A 19,088-nucleotide genomic window follows, 5' to 3' on the forward strand; every position below is an offset into this window, starting at 1 on the left:
AAAGTCTGCCAAAAGGCTTCGTGCTATTGAAATAAAGTGTAGAATCAAAAAAAGGAGGTGACCCCAATTGTTTAGTTTTTCTTAGCTTTTGTTTTAATTTGCGTATGACATCTCATTTTACCAACAGAGTATCATATTACAAGCACAGTAGAGTTTAAAGAAAATATATAGTTTAGGTCTTGTTAAAAAAGTGCTTCAATATAGCATGATTACTTGATGATAACTGAAAAAATATTGGGTAAAAATAGACTAGTAATCGCTATGCTCTACATTGTATATAAATTACATTAAAATCAGTGATATTTTCTCAATTGTACATAACTATCTTGCGGAGGAATCTCCTAGGACCTAGGTGCTGTGTTGAAATCCTCAGGGGAAATCCGGACGATGAATGCCTCCCCAACATGGCAGCTTTCATTGACGTACGACGTTTATACCTCTAATACACATAGATGTGACCACCAAAACAGTCGCCATTTTAAAAAGAATGTGAAATAAAATTTCTGTATAAAATAATGACTACAACCTTTATTTAATCATCAGAATGTCATAGTATTTTAATTATGTACCGAGTGATTCAAAAGAAACCAACTTTAATATTAACTTTTGAGCCTTTTAGAGGATTTTTTCCCCCTACCATCTGAGATTCGCCATTACGTCCTTGAGCAAAGAAGCAAGGTCGGTTTTCCACCATTTTGTTAGTGCTTATATGGACAAAACTATTGGTCATGACGTCAAAAACGTCATGCAGTATAAAAGCTAAGTCCCTCCTTTCCGAGCTCATTCGCGGATTTGGTCAGAGGTAAGTAAAGACAGTAAAATTTGGGGAGCGATAAGACACCAGTGGTTTTTAAATGCGAAAAATACTACTAAGGATAATAAAATCCCTTAATATTATCAAGGACGGGGGTGTTTAACAGTCAGTTGAATGTGAATTTGTGGTTTTTGTGTATTTCTGCAGGTTTGAAATTGCTTTGCCGAAGACTGAGCCGTCGAGGACTTCAAACAGCTCTTCTCAATTTCATTTTTTTCCCTTCAAGTAATGGACATTTGATTACTATTTTTGCCTCCAGTTGGTCCAGAAGAAAAGGCTAGCGTTTAGCTAGCACAGCCCAGTCCATAAGAAGTCTTTCTGATGATAATTAAAACCATGAAGGTTGACGACATATAAATGCATTATGAGCTATAAGTGCTTGAAAAAGTACATCATAATATAGCCGAGACGCTGAGGATCTATAGTATCAATAGTAAGTTCATTTTTGAAGTTAAATCGACATTACTCCAATGAAATTGTTGTAGGTTACGGCTAGCTATCGGTAGCGAGCTAACAGAGCTCGTACAATAGTTTGGCTCTGGGCAAATATATTCTAGTATGAGCTCACACGCTAAAGAGGACGGGCGCGCATTGCCCCGTTCCTTTGTGTGTGAGACAGGATGGACAAATTGTTAAAATAAAAAGTTTAAACAGGATAATGGTAGTATTTTCATAAGCAATCTGTTTATAAAGATTGCCCTAAGGATAGAAAGGAAATACATATTTCGGAAATTTTATGTGGAAAAATGCGTTTCATAGAGGTTCTTTCAAGGATCGCAAATCTACCGCAATCTGCACATAAAGATTGCGGTAGGGACACAATATGAAGCCCATTTTGTCGATAAATATAGGACATGGACACTGAGCGTGGTGTAGACGGCAATCTGTGGATAAAGATTGCAGGATGGTGGCCCAGCCGTACATCGAAGCACAAACATTGTGGATTGGCCTTTATTTGCTTTCCGTCCTCGGACAACTCGGCGCTAACTTTCCGGATGAAGATTTTTGATGTTTTTTTCTAATGTTTTCGGAACGAGCATAGACTGTCTGCGATCTAGTTCGTTGGTCACGCTGGTGTATATGTCTGATATCGGCCATCACGGTGTTTGCAACACCCATTGTTTGTATGAGGGACTGGTGTACCTAGGAAGTGGTTAAGTGGGGGTGGGACTTAGCTGAAGTCAGACTGCAGTTCCCTCCCCTTAGTTGAGAAGTGGTGATGCAGGCTTGTAGGCTGCCTCTGCTGGGACAAATCAGCACAACCTTTCAAAGGATAGGGTGCTTGTGAAATAGGATTCGCTTAGTGTAGTTATTGTGCTCAAGAAAAAAATCATTTTCTTCCTTGGTAGCTTGATTTTTTAGCAAACATTCTGTGGCAGTCTTGCTCACTAAATCCACTCAGATGATTTGAATATGTGCAGTAACACCATTATGTGACCCATAACATTTCCCCCACCTAAATTAGGGTCATGTTTTCTATTTTAATGACTATGCATTTGTATAACTATTGTGACATTTACAGGGTGTCAGGTATTTGCAGTGTTGTGGAGGTGTGAGACAATATAAAACTTCTACTACAACTGTTACACGGGTAAGATCTGATGAATCTGACATTATCATTTCAACTTGTTTCCTGCAGGACTACGGCTTCTGCACTTGAATAGACACTGGCACAAAAATAGTTTGATTATTAATAATCAGAGATAAATGCATGCTTTTAAAGCAGGGGTGCCCAAAGTCAGTCCTCAAGGGCCGGCATCCTGTATGTTTTAGTTCTCTCCCTGGTGGTAGTATAAACCTTCTCAGCATGTCAATGTTTTTCTTAGGCCAAGCCATCATTGGATCCAGGTGCGTTAAACCAGGGAGTGAACTAAAACATGCAGGATGCCGGTCCTCCAGGACCGACTTTAGGCACCCCTGTTTTAAAGCATCACCTACATAATGACTTTAAAATGATTTAACAAAGTCAAATAATGGAAAATGTATTCATGTATTCATAAACTTGTTATACAACCGTTCCCTTGTGCCATTTAGGCCTTTGCCACGTAATGTGACAGTATAAGTCAAACATAGCTACTTTCTGTGTTTCTTTTTTTAAAGGCGACATATAATAATGGTAAAGAAAATCTAAAAGTAACAATGTACATTTGTGTCCAAAACTACTCATATCCCTGGCAAATTTAGATTTTGAATTATTTTTATTCACCCAAGAAGTTTGTTTCTTGTAGGAAATGAGATGGGTATTGCTGAAAAGGTGAAGGAAAAAATGTAAAATGAGTATAAATTTTCCATAAAAATAATTTGCATTTCTTGTAAATTTAAAAGAAATATTTGTAACATCAGTCAATGGAAAACATTTTTTGACGTCATAGCAATCACCCTCTTACAAATTGCTAACCTGCTTTTTGCATTTTTTATACTATTGTTATGACTTACACCTTAAGAGTTCCAGGTCTCTGAGGCTGGTAAGCCTCCTGGTCGTCACCGTAATACTAAACTCCTGTCACAGATTGTCAGTAGGATTCAAGCCAGGACTGACTGGGCCACTCCAAAAAGTTACTATTATTTCAGACTAGAAGAAACAAACTGCAAAATGAAATCTGCCTGGGGTAAGAATAGTTTGGGCCTTATCTGATGATAGTGACAAATACCCTTTCCTCTATTTCTAACACATTTAACTGTTAAGGCACTGTTGTGTCGTATTAATGAAACATTCCCCTGATCACACAGTGAAGGGTGTAAGTTAAAGATTTCTACATTTTCTGACTACTTTAGAATTTATACTAGCAAATCAAAATATTGTAACTCAGTGCCGTTTCTCTTGTGATCAGAATCTTTTCCTGTTGGACTGATGACCCGTCCTGCTCCCTGCAGGTCTGAGTATCTGTCAGACCAGTAGTCAACAGAGAAAGATGTTTTATTTCAGCCTCGGGCTTAGAAAATGTTAATTAGAGGGCAGATAGTGTAAAGCCAAGAAAAATTAACTTATTTATGAAAATAAGTTGGAAGGTGTGTCCAAATTTTTGTTTTTGTGTAACATAGAGTGAAAATAGAGTTTTGTTTCTTCAACCGAAATAATAAAAAAAAAATCAATAAAATGTATTTTTGTTGGATGTGCTTCATGGATCAATTTTATAAACACTGTCTCTCACTTTGTACTTTTAACCTAAACTGGAATAAATATGTTGTCTCACACACACACAATATACACTGTATGGGATTATATTTATTCTTGTGAGCAAATTTGTGGGAGGAGAGATTGTGCAGTACTTGGAACTCATATTCCTGTTGGACTGATTTCAATTGAGTGCAGGGAACAATGCTACATGCCTTGAGTATGAGGCAAAACTACCAGTGCTTGTCAGAGCAGTAGTGTAAGTTTCTGGAATATAAGATCTGTGTATGTGGATGTCTCAACTTGTGGAACCTGTTAAACCAGAGAAATGATGAGTTAAGATGTTCAGTGTTCTGAAAGATGTAGGGCACTTCTCCACTAATGTTGCTGTTATTGTCTGACCTTTGAACCAATGCAGACAAGTTAGTGTAGTCAGACAGCGTTTTACAGGAGTACCAGTTGCTTGTACTCCTGTAGAGGCTCTGCATTCTAATTGATGCAGAGATGTCATTCTAACCTTGTTGGTCCAAATTCACTTTAGTTGAAGTTGTCTTGAAGTCCTTGTGGTGGAAGAGCACAAAGCATTTTGCTATTCTTAGCCAACAGTCTGTGTTTTAGCTTTGATTTTGTTTGGCAGGCAGACAATGGAGCCCAGAACCATGTGTGTGTGAAAAATGTAATATTTACTGCTTTTGACTTGTTAGTGTGTGTATTCATAGAGCGGTGTGTGTTTCAGACATGGCGAAGGGACCAGTTGACCCCAGGGAGATTCTGAAAGGCGTTGAAGCCCTGCTGGGAAAGGATGGTGAGCTGCGCAGTCTGGAGGGAGTCCCGAAGGTGTTTAGGTGAGAAGTTCAAGTCTGATGAACCTCTTTGCCCCCTGCTCCTCCATTGTTAATAAATGTACCAACATAGTTTTGCTTACTTTTCTTTTCCTTGCAGCTTGATGAAAGCCTCTACTAAGATGGTCAGTAGGTGTATGTACCTCAATGTGCTGCTGCAGACGAAATCTCATGATATTCTTAACAGGTGGGACTTCTACATGCCATATCTTGCCATTATTAATCCGTTGTATAGTGTTCCATTTAACTCCTAGTCCCTGAGCTACAGCTAGGTTTCCTTACACTCAAATGATCTAAATGTGTTCAGTTGGCTGTTGGTGTATAAATGTGCTAGTAAAAATGGATCCTGATGTAAACCACAGCTGAGATTGACTCTGTTGTAGTCTTCATTAAATCAACAGTTCCTTCTTACAGGTTCATCAGAGTTGGTGGCTACAGGCTGCTCAATTCCTGGCTTACCTACTCAAAAACCACCAACAACAGCCCTCTGCTTCAACTCATCCTGCTCACACTGCAGAAGCTTCCTCTTAAAGTAGACCATCTCAAACAGGTAATGTCTTTATTTTTCCGACGGAGTACACATGTAGTCACATGTCCAGCTACTTTTAGTAATCCTGTTGACTTTCATTGTTTTCCCAGAACAACACAGCAAAACTTGTGAAACAGCTGAGCAAAAGTGCAGAAACAGAAGGTCAGTTTACTTCACTTTAAGTTAAATAAAAGCTGGTTTGTGTTGCAGTGCTAACATGGACTCTTTATTTTTAGAATTGAGAAAGTTGGCAGCTGTTTTGGTGGACGGTTGGATGGCAACAATTCGTTCTCAGAGTGTCTCGAGCAGTGGCAGTTCCCCTGCTGGTACAGACTTACTTATCTTTCACTCTTTTACAGACTGTAAAGTCTACCATTTTAACAAACTGTTGTTTTCCTTTAAGATAAAAAAAAGAAGAAGGAAGAGAGCAAGATGCCAGTGAGGGATGTGAAGGAAAAGAGTGGAGATGAGGGGAGGAAGAAGGAGAAATCCAAAGCTCATGCACCCAGCCATACAAAGATTCGCTCCATAGGTATGCTTGACTTTAGCAACAATGATCCTGTGGGTTATACAGCATATACTGTGTATTTGTGTATGTGTAATGATTATATGTCTGTACTGGATAGGTCTGGAGATGGAGGCTTCCAACCCAACTCCTCCTAAAAAGATGTCCTCTGCACCACAGCTGGGCGAGAAATACATCATAAAGGCCCCGTTGCTCAAGAGGCCGAGGTAAGGCCAGTTTTTTAGCTTTATCTTTAAAAACAGTGCCACCATGTGATGTGAAAATGAATCTAGTTCAGTCTGCCAAATTGAACACTAAATGTTTTTTACCAATAGTTCTGGTCCTTCAGACGCTCCACCTCTTGAGAAAAAATACAAACCTCTCAATCAGCCTCCAAACGCAACCAAAGAGATCAAAATGAAGATAATTCCAGCTCTACGTAAGCTTAATCACAGAAAAACAAAGCAGCTTTGTGTTTCTAGTTAATGGAATAACAGTGTTGATATGAGCTGTTGTTTTTCCCCCTCATTGCAGCAATGGAAGCTACAGACTTTGTGGACGCCCTGAACTCGGCCCCAGTGCCTGAGATTAAGATCAAAAAGAAGAAACCGCCTGGTGCTTCTACTCCTGCTAACACCAAAGCTGTCTCACCAACATCAACCAAGGTACTGATAGTGTAGCATCAGTACACTATCATTTGTTTAGTGATGCATTAATAGTGTAGCATCATTAGCATAGCACAATATACTATAGCATCATTAGTGTAGTGATACTATACGTCTAATCCTGCACTACTGATGCTATGCTATACTGCTGATGCTACTCTGTGCTACGGATTCCACACTACTGGTGTTACTATGCCTGTCGCAATGAACAATAACCCAATAAATTGCACGATAAGTTGAAACAAGTTCAATAATTTCCCTTTGCATGATAGATTATTTTTCTCCTGTCTTTCTCTTTCTATCAAAGACAGATGACAAAAGGTTTCAGTCTGGTGGATTGGTTTCATCTAACTTCTTTTTTCACGGCAATTTTGCTTTTGAAAGACTTATCACATGAACAAGCTCGTTCAAGTGTGATTGTAGTTGTTGTTTATTTAATGGAAGCACCAGAATTGTGAAATTAGCAGAATATCAACAAAGATTTGCACAGATTTGTAATGTAGTCATAGCAGTATCTCAGGGTGTCTCCCACAGCAAGAGCTAGTCCCCCCAGCTCATTATGTGGACTCAACTTGAATGTTTTAAACTATAAAACTGCAGTTCTTCTTCTAACCAGCTGTTCTTTTCTTTTCTGTCCTCAGACAAACCCATTTGACAGCAAACCAGCTGGCTATTCTCCATCTTCAGCTAGACCTGCATCCCCAGAAACCTCTGCTTCCTCGATTGCTGCTGATGAAAACCAGGAGCCAGAGCAGCCTTTGACCCCAATTCCTGCTGAGGATCCAGACACAGCTGACAACAGTACGGTCCAAAAAATCTGTCCTACATCTCACCGACATTGTACAAGAATCTACTTTTTAATCTGAAACAATTATTGTCACAAACCTAAGTAGTGTGTTGCAGTCTGAACCTAACCTGTTAGTGAAACACATTGTATCTGGAGGACTAGATGGTCCATCTGGCTAACCCGCTAAATGCTACTGACAGATAAGTATGACTATGCACAGTAAACCAATGTCTGTTCCTGTGTGCTTCAGCTGAGAAGCCCAACGCCTTGGCAGAACCGCGTGCAGACGAGGAGAGCCTGACCAAGAAAGGCAAAAAGAAAAAAACCGTCCACTGGGCCGAGGAAGAGCAGCTCAAGCACTACTTTTATTTTGATTTGGATGAGACAGAGAGAGGTATGTGTGAACTAATAGACATGCTTTTTCCTGAGGAAACTGATCAGAGTCACAAAGTAAATCTGCAACAAAAACCACAACATATGCTTTGTATAAAATATCGTGCAAAAGAAGGAATTTGTTGTCCCTTCTAGTACCTTTAAATAGTTTATTTAAATTTAATTTACAGTCAATGTCAACAAGATCAAAGATTTTGGTGAGGCTGCCAAGCGGGAGCTAATGATGGACAGGCAAACGTTTGAGATGGCTCGTCGGCTTTCACATGACACCATGGAAGAAAGGGTCCCCTGGACACAACCCAGGCCCCTGACGCTGGCGGGCAGCTTGGTGACCCCTGGAGCCAACAGCACAGAGAAACATACCCAGAGAGAGCGTGAGATGGGCATCCTACAGGAAATCTTCCTCAGTAAAGAGAGGTAAGTGTGCATATTAAACAGAAGTCTGTACTATGCTTGTAACACTGAAAGCAGTTTTGAATGTTTTCATCCTAACCTGTTGTGTTCCTCAGTGTACCTGACAGCCCTCATGAGCCAGACCCAGAGCCGTATGAACCCATGCCCCCCTGTCTCATTCCTTTGGACGAAGTTAGTACACAGACCCACAAGCACTCAGTCACTACTGTGATGTCTTATGCTGTCTACTAAGCTGTGTGTGTGTTGTTCATTACAGGATTCATCTATGATGGATGAGGACTATGGTGAGCCTGCAGACGCCGCCTCCCAGCAGGCCCAGAGTGAGAGCTCCAAGCTGCCGCCGGTCCTGGCCAACCTCATGGTCAACCTGAGCAGCAGCGCCCGCAGCCCCCAGGCCTCCAGCACCACTAGCACCCCTACAGCTCCGGTGGTCAACGTGCAGGAGCTGCTCTCATCCATCATGGTACTGATGGGATCTGAACAACAGATACTCCTTTTTAAGCACGGTTTCTAGTGCCCTCAAAGAATACACACACACACACACACACACACACACACACACCCACACACACACACACACGCAGACAGACCTTGTTCAGCTAAGCTAATACCTGTTTTGTGTCATCAGGGAGCTTCTGGTGGTCAGTCTACTGAAGAGCTGATAAAGCAGCCAGACTTCTCCGATAAGATCAAGCAGCTGCTGGGTTCCCTGCAGCAGAGCCAGATTCAAACACAGGGAGGACCACCTCCAGGTAAACACATGTCCTGATCCATCCTGCACCTTTCCTCCAGAACACACACTAATGTCTTCTTTCTGCTCAGTCAACCTGGGGCTGCTGGGACACGGCCCAGGCATGAACAACATGACCAACATGCACATGCAGGGGCCCATGAATGGTGGTTACCCACCCAACAGCTCACCTGGGGGTCCTCGTTTCAACCATCCCCCTCCACCTCACAACCATGGGCCGCCCTTCAACAACCCTGGAGGCCCTCGCATGATGGGGCCCCGGCCTGGACAGGGCAGAGGAGAGAACGGGAACTATTGGGGAGAGGACTCCATGAGAGGAGGCCCACACAGAGGAGGACATTTCCACCGAGGAGGTCGGGGTCGTGGTGGAGATCTGGGTTTCAGAGGCAGGGGCCGTGGAGGGCCCAGAGGAGGACACAACAACATGAATGGTACGTGAGCTAAAATCACAGATTCTGAGATGATATTACATTTTCTTATTCAACATACAGATTGAACTGAAGAGTTTTAAACCATCCAGAATTGTTTAACCAGCTTATGTCACTATGTAACCGTCTTTCCTTGTCACAGATATGTCCAAAAGGCCGGTATGTCGTCACTTCATGATGAAGGGAAGTTGCAGATATGAAAGCAACTGTGCTTTCTACCACCCTGGTGTGAACGGCCCACCTCTACCACCCAACTACCCTCCTAACCAACACAACCAGCACCCACAGCATGGCCACTAGGGGACACTGTCGCTTCCCATGTCTTCTACAACCACAGTGGCAGACTGACTGCAGTTATGCTGATGAATCAATGAGATCTGCTTTTGCAGACAGACTCTTTGAGAGACTACAGCAAACAGAATTTGTGAAACATGATCAGAGATGGGACGCGAGTGTATTTGTTGTGATTTTGTTTTATTGTTTTTCTTGATCTGTGAGACTGAGACAAGACCTGACCACTATATTTGAGTTGCTGCAGCTATTTATAGAATCGCTCTCCTCTGTGTTTCATGCCGTGAATATCATTGACCAAAATATTTTTTCAGAATTTTTTTAGAACAAAACATCCCTCTTAATTTGGCTTTGGAGTTTGTGCCAAATATTATGCTGCTGTAAGATTCTTTCAGTTAATACCATCCCCAGTGTAGTTTGGACCAAGGATGTTCACTGTTGAAGGTTAGTGAAACAGAACACAGTCAGACTGTACTGGGTTTAGCTGAGCAGCTATACATTTTTTTCTAATCCAACAACGCAGGTCCAACTTTTTTCAATTTTTATTTTTTTGTCACTAATACGAAATGCTAGCAGATGCTAAAAAAGCTGAGCAGTGTGCTACATGGACATTTTCTGCATGCATAATGGACTCGCCTGTATTTGTGGGTCTAAAGTGACAATCTTGGCATAACTGTGGTCATTATTGTTGAGCTACTGCCTGTAACTTGTGTACTCTCATGTGAACCCAGAAAGGGTTTGTGTTGTCAGTGTTAGAGATGATGTATCCATTCGTGGGTCACGTATAACAAGTGTTTTCTGTGAAAACAATGATTTTTTTTTTGTCTCTTGTGGGACTTTGAGAATGTAATGTTAAACGTTGCTCCCTCCAAACTTTTTTGTTCTATTTTTTGATACAGTCTTGGCCTTCGAACCTGTGTGAAATGTCTTCATTTCTATTGTTAGAACAAAAAGATCTGTATGAATACAGAACACACACACAAACACCTATATACAGTATATATATATATGTGTGTGTGTGTTCTTTTTCAGTTATTTTGCAGACTTGAAATGTGAAATTAAGTAATATCCGACTCTGACCAATGATTTTTTTTTACATTTAACCTCAGATTATAGACTGTTAAAACTAGAAACATGTTGTTGTCCGCCATCTTTTTGTCTGTATTTATGGGTTTTAACTTTTACAAAGGTAAAACATACCATATTTAATTTATAAATGCTGAAACACTTATTAATTTAGAAGCCTCGTCGGGTTAAATTGGTTAGTGTGACCAGTGGTCACTATTCCACAGAATATAATGCTCAAGATATGGAACTAGAGGCTCTAAATATAACTTGTACTTTTAAGTTTACAATAGCTCCAATCAATCAGTTATTTGAAAGAGTTTCATTGAAAAGAAATGTCTAATTACCTTTTAACATACCTTATATTGCCAAAAGTATTCGCTCACCTGCCTTGCCTCACATGAGTTTAACTGACATCCCATTACTAATCCAGAGGGTTCAATGTCATGTTGATCCACCCTTCGCAGCTAGAACAGCTTCAACTCTTCAGGGACGTCTGTCCACAAGGTTTAGGAGTGTTTATGGGGATATTTGACCATTCTTCCAGAAGTGGATTTGTGAGGTCACATAGTGATGTTGGACAAGAAGGCCTGGCTCTCAGTCTCTGCTCTAATTCATCCCAAAGGTGTTCTATCAGGTTGAGGCCAGGACTGTGCAGGCCAGTCAAGTTCATTGACCCCAGACTCTGCCATTCATGTCTTTATGGACCTTGCTTTGTGCTCTGGTGCTCAGTCATGTTGGAAGAGAAAGGGGTCAGCTCCAAACTGTTCCCACAAATTTGGGAGCAATGAATTATCTAAAATGTCTTGGTATGTTGAAGTATTCAGAGTTCCTTTCACTGGAACTAAGGGGCCAAGTCCAGCTCCTGAAAAACAACCCCACACCATAATCCCCCCTCCACCAAACTTTACACTTGGCATAATGCAGTCAGACAAGTACTGTTCTCCTGGCAACCGCCAAATCCAGACTCATCCATCAGGTTGCCAGATGGAGAAGCGCGATTCGTCATTACAGAGAACACGCCTCCACAGTTCTAGAGTCCACTTTATACCACTGCATCCAATGCTTTGCATTGCACTTGGTAATGTATGGCTTGGATGCAGCTGGTCACCAAGGAAACCCATTCCACGAAGAGCTCTGCACACTGTTCTTGAGCTAATCTGAAGGCCATATGACGTTTGGAGGTCTGTAGTGATTGACTGCAGAAAGTTGGTGACCTCTTTGCACTATGCGCTTCAGTGTCCACTGACCCCGCTCCGTCTGTTTACATGGCTCATTGCTGAGTTGCTGACTTTCCCAAACACTTCCATTTTATTATAATACTGCTGACAGTTGACTGTGGAATATTTAGGAGTGAGGAAATTTCACAAGTGGATTTGTTGCACAGGTGGCATCCTATCACAGTTCCACACTGGAATTCACCAAGCTCCTCAGAGCGACCCATTCTTTCACAAATGTTTGTAAAAACTGTCTGCATACCTAGGTGCTTCATTTCATACATTTGTGGCCATGAAAGTGATTGGAACACCTGATTCCAATAATTTGGATGGGTAAGCAAATACTTTTGGCAATAAAGTATATAAGACTCCAGAATTTATTGTGAACAGATTGAAACAGTGCATGGAAACTATATATTCCAAATGTTTTCACAAGATTGTTTCTGTGGAGACTGTAATATTGATTGCTAAGTAAAAAAAAAAAGAAGTACAGTAGTGGCATGTATCCAAAAATCACCAGACCCAGTCAAACTCCTTCATATTCTGCCACAATAATAGATCATACACACATGAATTCTATTCAGTCTTGATATTCTAGACTGAATAAAAAAATAGAATATAAATACTATAATAATACTGTCAAAGAACTTTACAAAATAGCTCTAAGAAATGTTCTCACTAAGTTTTCTGGCTATTACAGAGATAATTTTGGTAATTGTAACCAACCTAAATCAGGAAAAGTTTAGTCTGATTTAACTTCAGATAGTGAGAAAAAGACGTGTGAACATCTATCAGACATGAAATTAAAAAACTCTGCTTAAACCCCGGAGACTCCTGAGATTTTTGGGAACATGTTTCTGTGTGCATTTTATGCACACACACACATACACACACAGCATCAGATCCGTCTTTACAAGGCGGGGCTGAGTGTAACTGATAAATATGAAACGTTAATGGGAGAGATCTTAACCAAGCCCATGAGAGCAAATATTGACCATTGTACTCCTAAAACATACAATAAAACGGACAGAAAGCAAGAGTTAGGACACCTCAGCACTAATCAGCTTCCACATCCTGTTACAAGTGACTGTTGACAGAATTTGTTTGTTTTAGTCCTCGGTTGGTGAAGAGGTCCATCAGAACACTTGCTCATTTTGAAAAATGTATTTTTCTTGAACAAAGAAGGCCTTGAAGATACAAGGCTCATGCATTTGATGACAAACTGGGCAAGAGGCATGGTACAATCATTATGCTAAAGTTCCACAAAAGATTTCAAATGCTTCAATCTGTTTTCTTTCCTACCAATTTAGATAAGAATACACTGAACACTTATCACTTATGGGTGACCCTATTTCTTGCAGTACTCACTGAAATAATAGAAAATTTACTAGGCATTCGTAAAGCTTTACTTCCTTCTATCAGTAAATGTTTGAATTCAGTCAACACATCTAGAACTGAGCCTTTATTTTTGGAAAGCTCTATCTACAATACTCAGCCTAACTTTTATTTTATTGGATTTGACCTTGGTTTGGAAACAGCACAGCAGAACAGCTTCATCGCAAAGCTAAACATTGAGCAGGACGTGCTTTTATGGCATGCTATGATGTATGGTTCAGAGAAAATGAGAAGCAGGGGTTCAGACTGAGTGTAGAAACAGTCACTGGCAAACTGGAAATAGAAGGAAAGAGTTGATGGAGTGAGTAAAAGGTGGATTGGATGTCCAGAGACTCACTCCTGCCTGGGACAGAACAATGGAGGCATTGAGCTACCTCTTTACAGGCTTTGTGAAGACACCCCTGATAGTGATGGCAGAAGGAAACTGGCACAATGGAAAAAAAAAAAAATTCAAACTTTTATAAAATTGTGGACGTAGACATATTGCATGTAGACAAGAAAATGAACAGCGTCAACCTAAAACGTTGAGATTCTTGTTTGTCTAGGTTGACGTGTCTGCATCCGTCTTCCCGGACAAATCAACAGTCTATGCATTGCAGCAAATATGTACTGAGTTGCACCTTTGTGTATCGGGCAAATCACATAAAACCAGTTGTGACTGAGTCTTCTTGAGCTGACTCATCATTAGAATGGCGTTGAACTCCTCCTCTTTCCCAAAAACAGTCATGGACCTGGAAGAAGATTAACTAAGCTGAATCAACATTGAAGAAATGTGGCATTTTTCATGTCTGATGGAAATATTTTCATGAACGTAGTTACTACATGGACTACACATTGAGTTACAACAAGCTGGCTGATCATTCTAACTTTATGTTACGATGTGCAGTAAATCCATCATCGTTCAGCTCAGGATGCTGACCTGTCCTTGGATTTGAGCCAAGCTCTTCCTGTGACCCAACAATACACTCAATGACTTGGGAGCAAGATAATAAGATTAAATAGCAGAACTGACAGAGTATCAATCCTGTTCAATATGTGAAAAATCCTTTCCAGAAACTATCTGTGGTGTTCCGAAAAAACACTGGCTTAAATCATTTATATTTAGTACCTAGTTATAAAACTAATCAATGTTTAGAGTCGTACTTTAACATCAGTGATTCTATAGGAAAATGCTCAGAAAATTCAGATACAACTTTTCCAACAGAGTTCAGTTTGCAAACTTTTGAGGCATTCCCGGGAATTCCAGCTGAGGAGGGAAAGAAAGGGAGCAGTGAGAAAGAAGTGGGCGGATCCTCAGGGAACAGGTACTTAAAAAGGGAACAAGTGAGCTTTAGCATGCAGGAGATCACTAAGCTTTGGTCCAACCAGTTACAAACAACGAAGGTAAGTCTTTATGGAGAATTCACCTGAAGGACAAATTTCTTCCCTTCCAGATTTAATAGCTAAACTCTTCTCAAATTTACTAATAGCTAACGGAAGTTAGTCTTTAACAAAAGAAATTAGTTTTTTCCAACAGGTCCTTTTTATATAAGAGAAACAATATTTTCTACATTAACTAAAAACTGTCAAAGATTAGTGTGGAGGTAAAGTATCTGTAGGTGCTTCACCTTTTTTTTCTTGGATTTGAAAATTGTAAGAAGCAATGGACAGAAAGATTTAGTTTTTATGGGAATATATTGATCTTTATTGATTGTAGCTTCACTGGGTCACTGAGTCTTTCATAACTGTCTGTCTTCATACAGAACCTGAGACTTCATTCACTTATTGTCTGCCATTCAGAGATAAAAACATTTTTAAATGCTGATGTGTATAAGGAGGTTTGAGAACCGAAATAACAGATTAGAATGTTGTCCCAGAATGGAGACTATGGGGACGGTGGGGACATCCAGGTGGAACAGCAAAAAAGTGATGGGAGATTGAGGCATGTAGATTCACACACAAAAAATTTGCAAAACATATATTTTAAAAAATTAGGAATGATATAGTGTGCAATAGGGACAAAAGTACAAAATAAAATAACATTCTGATTCATGCACAACTGAGTAGGATAACTTAAAATAGGTGCAAAATGTGCATGTGCATTTGTGCATCAAAAAAGAAGATTAAAGAGCATAACATTTAATCTTATTAAATTAAGATTTATAAACCTCTTATAATTTATAAACTGTGCAAATAAGAGGTGTGTAAAAAATAGCAAAAATGTTATTTAAAATGAACAAAACGGTTCCAGCAGGGGATGGAAACAGCGGTAGGTTGTTAGAGTGTGGTTATATAAATCTACAAACGTTTTTCCTTTTTTTGGGGGGATTTTTCAAAATTTGTGGTTTATTTTCATGTATTCTTTGTATGGACTCTTATCTTTAAAGTAGTCCTCAAGGATGGTGAAGGCTGTGCTTTCTGCTGTTTTGGTGTTGGCGGTCATTTCCTCCACCATTGCCAAATACATCCCGAAAACTGGCAAGAGGATCCCACAGACTCTGTCGAGAGGTCTGTAACAACCAGCTGAGACTGCATGACTGAATGAACATGGATGGTGACAGATGCTGGGACCAGCTAGTTTCTTATAACTTTTAATATTGTTACACATTTCCAGGATGGGGTGACCAGCTGATCTGGGCTCAGACATATGAGGAGGCTCTCTACTGGTCAAGGTCAAGGTAAGAAACAGTTGAAATGCGGATGACCACAGAGCTTCTTGAATAAAGCAGTAAATGAAATGTGCTGCTTTTCAGGAACAAACCTCTGATGGTCATATTTCACCTTGAGGACTGTCCACACAGCCAAGGTAAGGCTCTGGGTTTTTAGTGGTTGGGAAACAATGTTGGTCATGTGTGCCTCACCTTGTGCCTCTGCTTCTGTTCCATGTCCTGCTGCAGCACTGAAGAAGGTCTTCTCTGAAAACAATGAGATCCAGAAAACTCTTGATGAGGATTTCGTCGTTCTCAATCTCATGGTAGGTTGCACAATTTACCAAGTCAGGTTTTCCTGGAAACCAGTGTGTTTTAAATTTGCATAATGGCTCATTCTTCATACTTCACACTGAGGTGCAACTACAACCCATTCAGTTATCATTCAGTTTTCTGACAGATTTAGTTTGTTTGTCTTTCTCAAATTTTCATTTATGTTTTTTGAGGTATCACATACATACATAGACAGAAATGTTTTAGCTGAACAGATGCTGATGTTCAGACAAACAGCTTTAGTCCTGAAAAACTCAAACATGTCGATTTTCTTCCTTCCAGTATGAAACCACAGACAAGCATTTGTCCCCTGATGGACAATATGTTCCACGGATCCTTTTTGTTGGTAAGTGCTTTGCGTCTAGATTTTTTTATTTATACTTTTACATAATTAACAGATTTCATTCTGTAGACTGAAGACTAAAGTCTAAAACATTAGCCTTCACACACTGAAAACAGCAGTGTTTTCAGCAAACACTGCTGTTTGTTGCCAATATGATTCTCTAAAGATTTATATGGTTTAATAATCCAATCCAGGTGGAAACTGTTTAAGTATAATTATAAGCAGTGTTTCCTTTGCTTGACTAAACCGTAGTTTAACTTTGAAGAAGAATAAAAAGCAATTTCACCAGTTTACACACGATCAACAAACTGGGAATCTCTGTGGAAACCTTTCACTGGTCCTGTTCCCTCTGCTTTGCAGTGGTTTAGAAATTTAAAACATTTTAATTAGCTACCGTCTTAGAAGAATTATGAGGCCAAAGTCTTTCTGTTATATACAAGGGTTTAATTCTGATCTGTCAGGACAGACTTAAGTTTAAGGGAGAGAAGCAGAAGATATCTGCTTTGCTGTGAACTCACCACCATCATTCACTAATGATCAAATTATCTGTTCACGTATACAAACTAGTTAAGTTGCATATCAGAAACAAGCATACTATATATGAAACATTTATGTATTTACTTATTTATGCATAGTGGAAGCACTCACACTCCTGCACAGCTCATCATTTACCTTCTCAGTGTTTGTTAACATTCTGGGGATAAAAACTGCAGCCAGCTGGTTTAAAGGCAGACACTCTGCTTTACTTCATACCTAAATAAAAGTTATACTGTAAAATTCACATTCAGCAAAGTATTGTTCCCACCCACCCCCCACTCTGTGTTTTTTGTTAGTACACAGAAAGATGTTCATTTTCCAAATCCCAAACCATATACTTACAGGCAGAGGCAATAAACAAAGTTTGTCACCAAATTGCCTTTTGAATAAGTGACAAATCATTTTTTTATTCCTACACATAATCCAGGATGTTTATTAGACATCTCTTCAAAGTAGATGCTCACAGTTGTTGACTAGTTGCGCTCATCCAGGACTCGTCTCTCCACAGACCCATCCATGACCGTGAGGGCTGACATCAATGGACGCTACTCTAACCGCATGTACGCCTATGAAACGGGTGACATCAGCCTCTGTAAGTGCTGCACATGTGTGTGACCTGCAGGCTGTGTGTATTCATCTGAAATGCACAAAATCATTGCTTCTTGTTTCTCCCTCAGTGATAACCAACATGCAGACAGCTAAGAAGCTCCTGAAGAGTGAACTGTGAGAACCTGGACTCCACCCAGTCTGTCACCACTCATCAGATAAACTCTGTTTACCACTAATCTTTATGATTTTCATCCTAAATAAAATGTACTGATTCTTACAATTTGTGAAGCTAATCGTCTGGACATATATTTGATTTATGTTGACATAAATCAAATATACTGTAATATGAATTAATTCTTTTGTTTGTCAATACAACACATTAAAACAAAAATGTGTCTTATTTGTTGTGCTTCAGCAGTGTTCCTGGTGTCCTTTGGTCTCTCTCTGGTGGGATTACATGAATTACAAGGGTCTCCCTTAAATAGTTTCAACCTTTACAACATGTAAACATAATTTTGTCATATCAGCCCTAACATGCACAAGATTTGAACAAGTTGTCATAATGTATCAAGCATTTAAACAATGTTTCCATTAGACTTTTTAAAATTTTTTAAAATCTGACCTGAATTGGTAAATTGCTCTGATGTGAATCCTGATTTTCTCCTATACATGAGCATTAGATCCTGTATATCCTCTAATGTTAGAATATCTATTATAGATAGATAGATCAACCATCGATCAATTAGTTTTCTGAAATAGATTGAAGGTGAATCTCATGAACCATCAGTTGGCAAGCAAATGGTTAATATAGCCAGAGCACAACACAATTTTACATTTCTTACAATAGAAGGACGAAGATTTAGACGAGGCCAACAGCCAGAGAGGAAAAGGAAGAGGAAGAGGAAGAGGAGTGAGGCTGAGGAGGAAATAGTTGGGAGGAAAACATCAGTCCAACATCAAGATTTGGTTTGTGACCCATAACAGGATTCTGATGGACTTCCTCTCATTCTGCTCCTCACTCTTCAACCTTATTGAGGAATTTTTCTCAGCATGGAGAAGGAAAGTATAGACACTGTAATTCCTACAGCACTGAATGTTCAGGGGACTGTCTCATGTCCCCATTTCTATTTTAAGTTTTTTCTTGTGCTCTGTAGTGCTATTTTTTATTTTTGACATGGTCTGTCATCAACTTTCAGTAAAATCATAAATGTGAATCTTGTCCAGTCTATAGATCTCCCACAATTACAACTCATACTTGTCAACAAAACAAGTATTGTTTTATCATCCCTCCAAAACTACACCAAGACAACACTGTTATATTGAAAACATGACTAGTCAACTCGACTGCCTCACCCACACACATTGAAACAAGGACTTATCATTCTGAGGTTCACTGATATGTAGGATTTTAATGAACTGGTGTTTGCAGGCATTTTGCTGTTTTGTATAGGGGCAGAAGCTGTTGGACTGATGCTAACCACTAACTTC

General features: G+C 39.8%; 2 protein-coding genes across 5 annotated transcripts; both read left to right on the forward strand.

Moving 5' to 3' along the window:
• Positions 1-684: 684 nt before the first annotated feature.
• On the forward strand, positions 685-10,667 carry ppp1r10 (protein phosphatase 1, regulatory subunit 10). Of its 3 annotated transcripts, XM_028036294.1 has the most exons (20): positions 685-802; positions 962-1,247; positions 2,337-2,405; positions 4,666-4,774; positions 4,872-4,958; positions 5,186-5,321; positions 5,411-5,462; positions 5,537-5,626; positions 5,704-5,832; positions 5,927-6,032; positions 6,141-6,244; positions 6,340-6,470; positions 7,112-7,271; positions 7,508-7,651; positions 7,821-8,067; positions 8,160-8,235; positions 8,321-8,527; positions 8,693-8,816; positions 8,887-9,246; positions 9,386-10,667. In XM_028036294.1, exons 4-20 carry the CDS (start codon positions 4,668-4,670, stop codon positions 9,541-9,543), a joined length of 2,418 nt encoding a protein of 805 aa, XP_027892095.1. In that variant the 5' UTR covers positions 685-802; positions 962-1,247; positions 2,337-2,405; positions 4,666-4,667; the 3' UTR covers positions 9,544-10,667. The 3 variants fall into 3 exon arrangements, with proteins under 3 accessions (XP_027892095.1, XP_027892094.1, XP_027892093.1); XM_028036293.1 differs by having other exon boundaries at positions 962-2,405; XM_028036292.1 differs by lacking the exon at positions 2,337-2,405.
• Positions 10,668-14,489: 3,822 nt separating this feature from the next.
• Positions 14,490-17,991, forward strand: agr2 (anterior gradient 2). 2 transcript variants are annotated; one of them, XM_028036290.1, is made up of 8 exons: positions 14,490-14,587; positions 15,574-15,698; positions 15,805-15,868; positions 15,944-15,996; positions 16,088-16,164; positions 16,454-16,517; positions 17,560-17,643; positions 17,729-17,991. In XM_028036290.1, the coding sequence occupies exons 2-8, from the start codon at positions 15,590-15,592 to the stop codon at positions 17,776-17,778; spliced, it is 501 nt and encodes a 166-aa protein (XP_027892091.1). In that variant the 5' UTR covers positions 14,490-14,587; positions 15,574-15,589; the 3' UTR covers positions 17,779-17,991. The 2 variants fall into 2 exon arrangements, with proteins under 2 accessions (XP_027892091.1, XP_027892092.1); XM_028036291.1 differs by having other exon boundaries at positions 14,526-14,594; positions 15,578-15,698.
• The last annotated feature ends 1,097 nt before the right edge of the window (positions 17,992-19,088 follow it).

Source organism: Xiphophorus couchianus, chromosome 13 (genome assembly GCF_001444195.1).
Source record: "Xiphophorus couchianus chromosome 13, X_couchianus-1.0, whole genome shotgun sequence".
Taxonomy (NCBI): Eukaryota; Metazoa; Chordata; class Actinopteri; order Cyprinodontiformes; family Poeciliidae; genus Xiphophorus; species Xiphophorus couchianus.

What these genes read in the sequence shown, in the direction of transcription:
- ppp1r10 (XM_028036293.1), top strand. Translation starts at nt 4,668, where the DNA reads ATGGCGAAGGGACCAGTTGACCCCAGGGAGATTCTGAAAGGCGTTGAA. An exon ending in GAAGATAATTCCAGCTCTAC is followed by an intron (nt 6,245 to 6,339) that starts GTAAGCTTAATC and finishes CCCTCATTGCAG; the next exon opens with CAATGGAAGCTACAGACTTT. An exon ending in ACAGGGAGGACCACCTCCAG is followed by an intron (nt 8,817 to 8,886) that starts GTAAACACATGT and finishes CTTTCTGCTCAG; the next exon opens with TCAACCTGGGGCTGCTGGGA.
- agr2 (XM_028036290.1), top strand. Translation starts at nt 15,590, where the DNA reads ATGGTGAAGGCTGTGCTTTCTGCTGTTTTGGTGTTGGCGGTCATTTCC. An exon ending in GGACTGTCCACACAGCCAAG is followed by an intron (nt 15,997 to 16,087) that starts GTAAGGCTCTGG and finishes GTCCTGCTGCAG; the next exon opens with CACTGAAGAAGGTCTTCTCT. An exon ending in AACGGGTGACATCAGCCTCT is followed by an intron (nt 17,644 to 17,728) that starts GTAAGTGCTGCA and finishes TTTCTCCCTCAG; the next exon opens with TGATAACCAACATGCAGACA.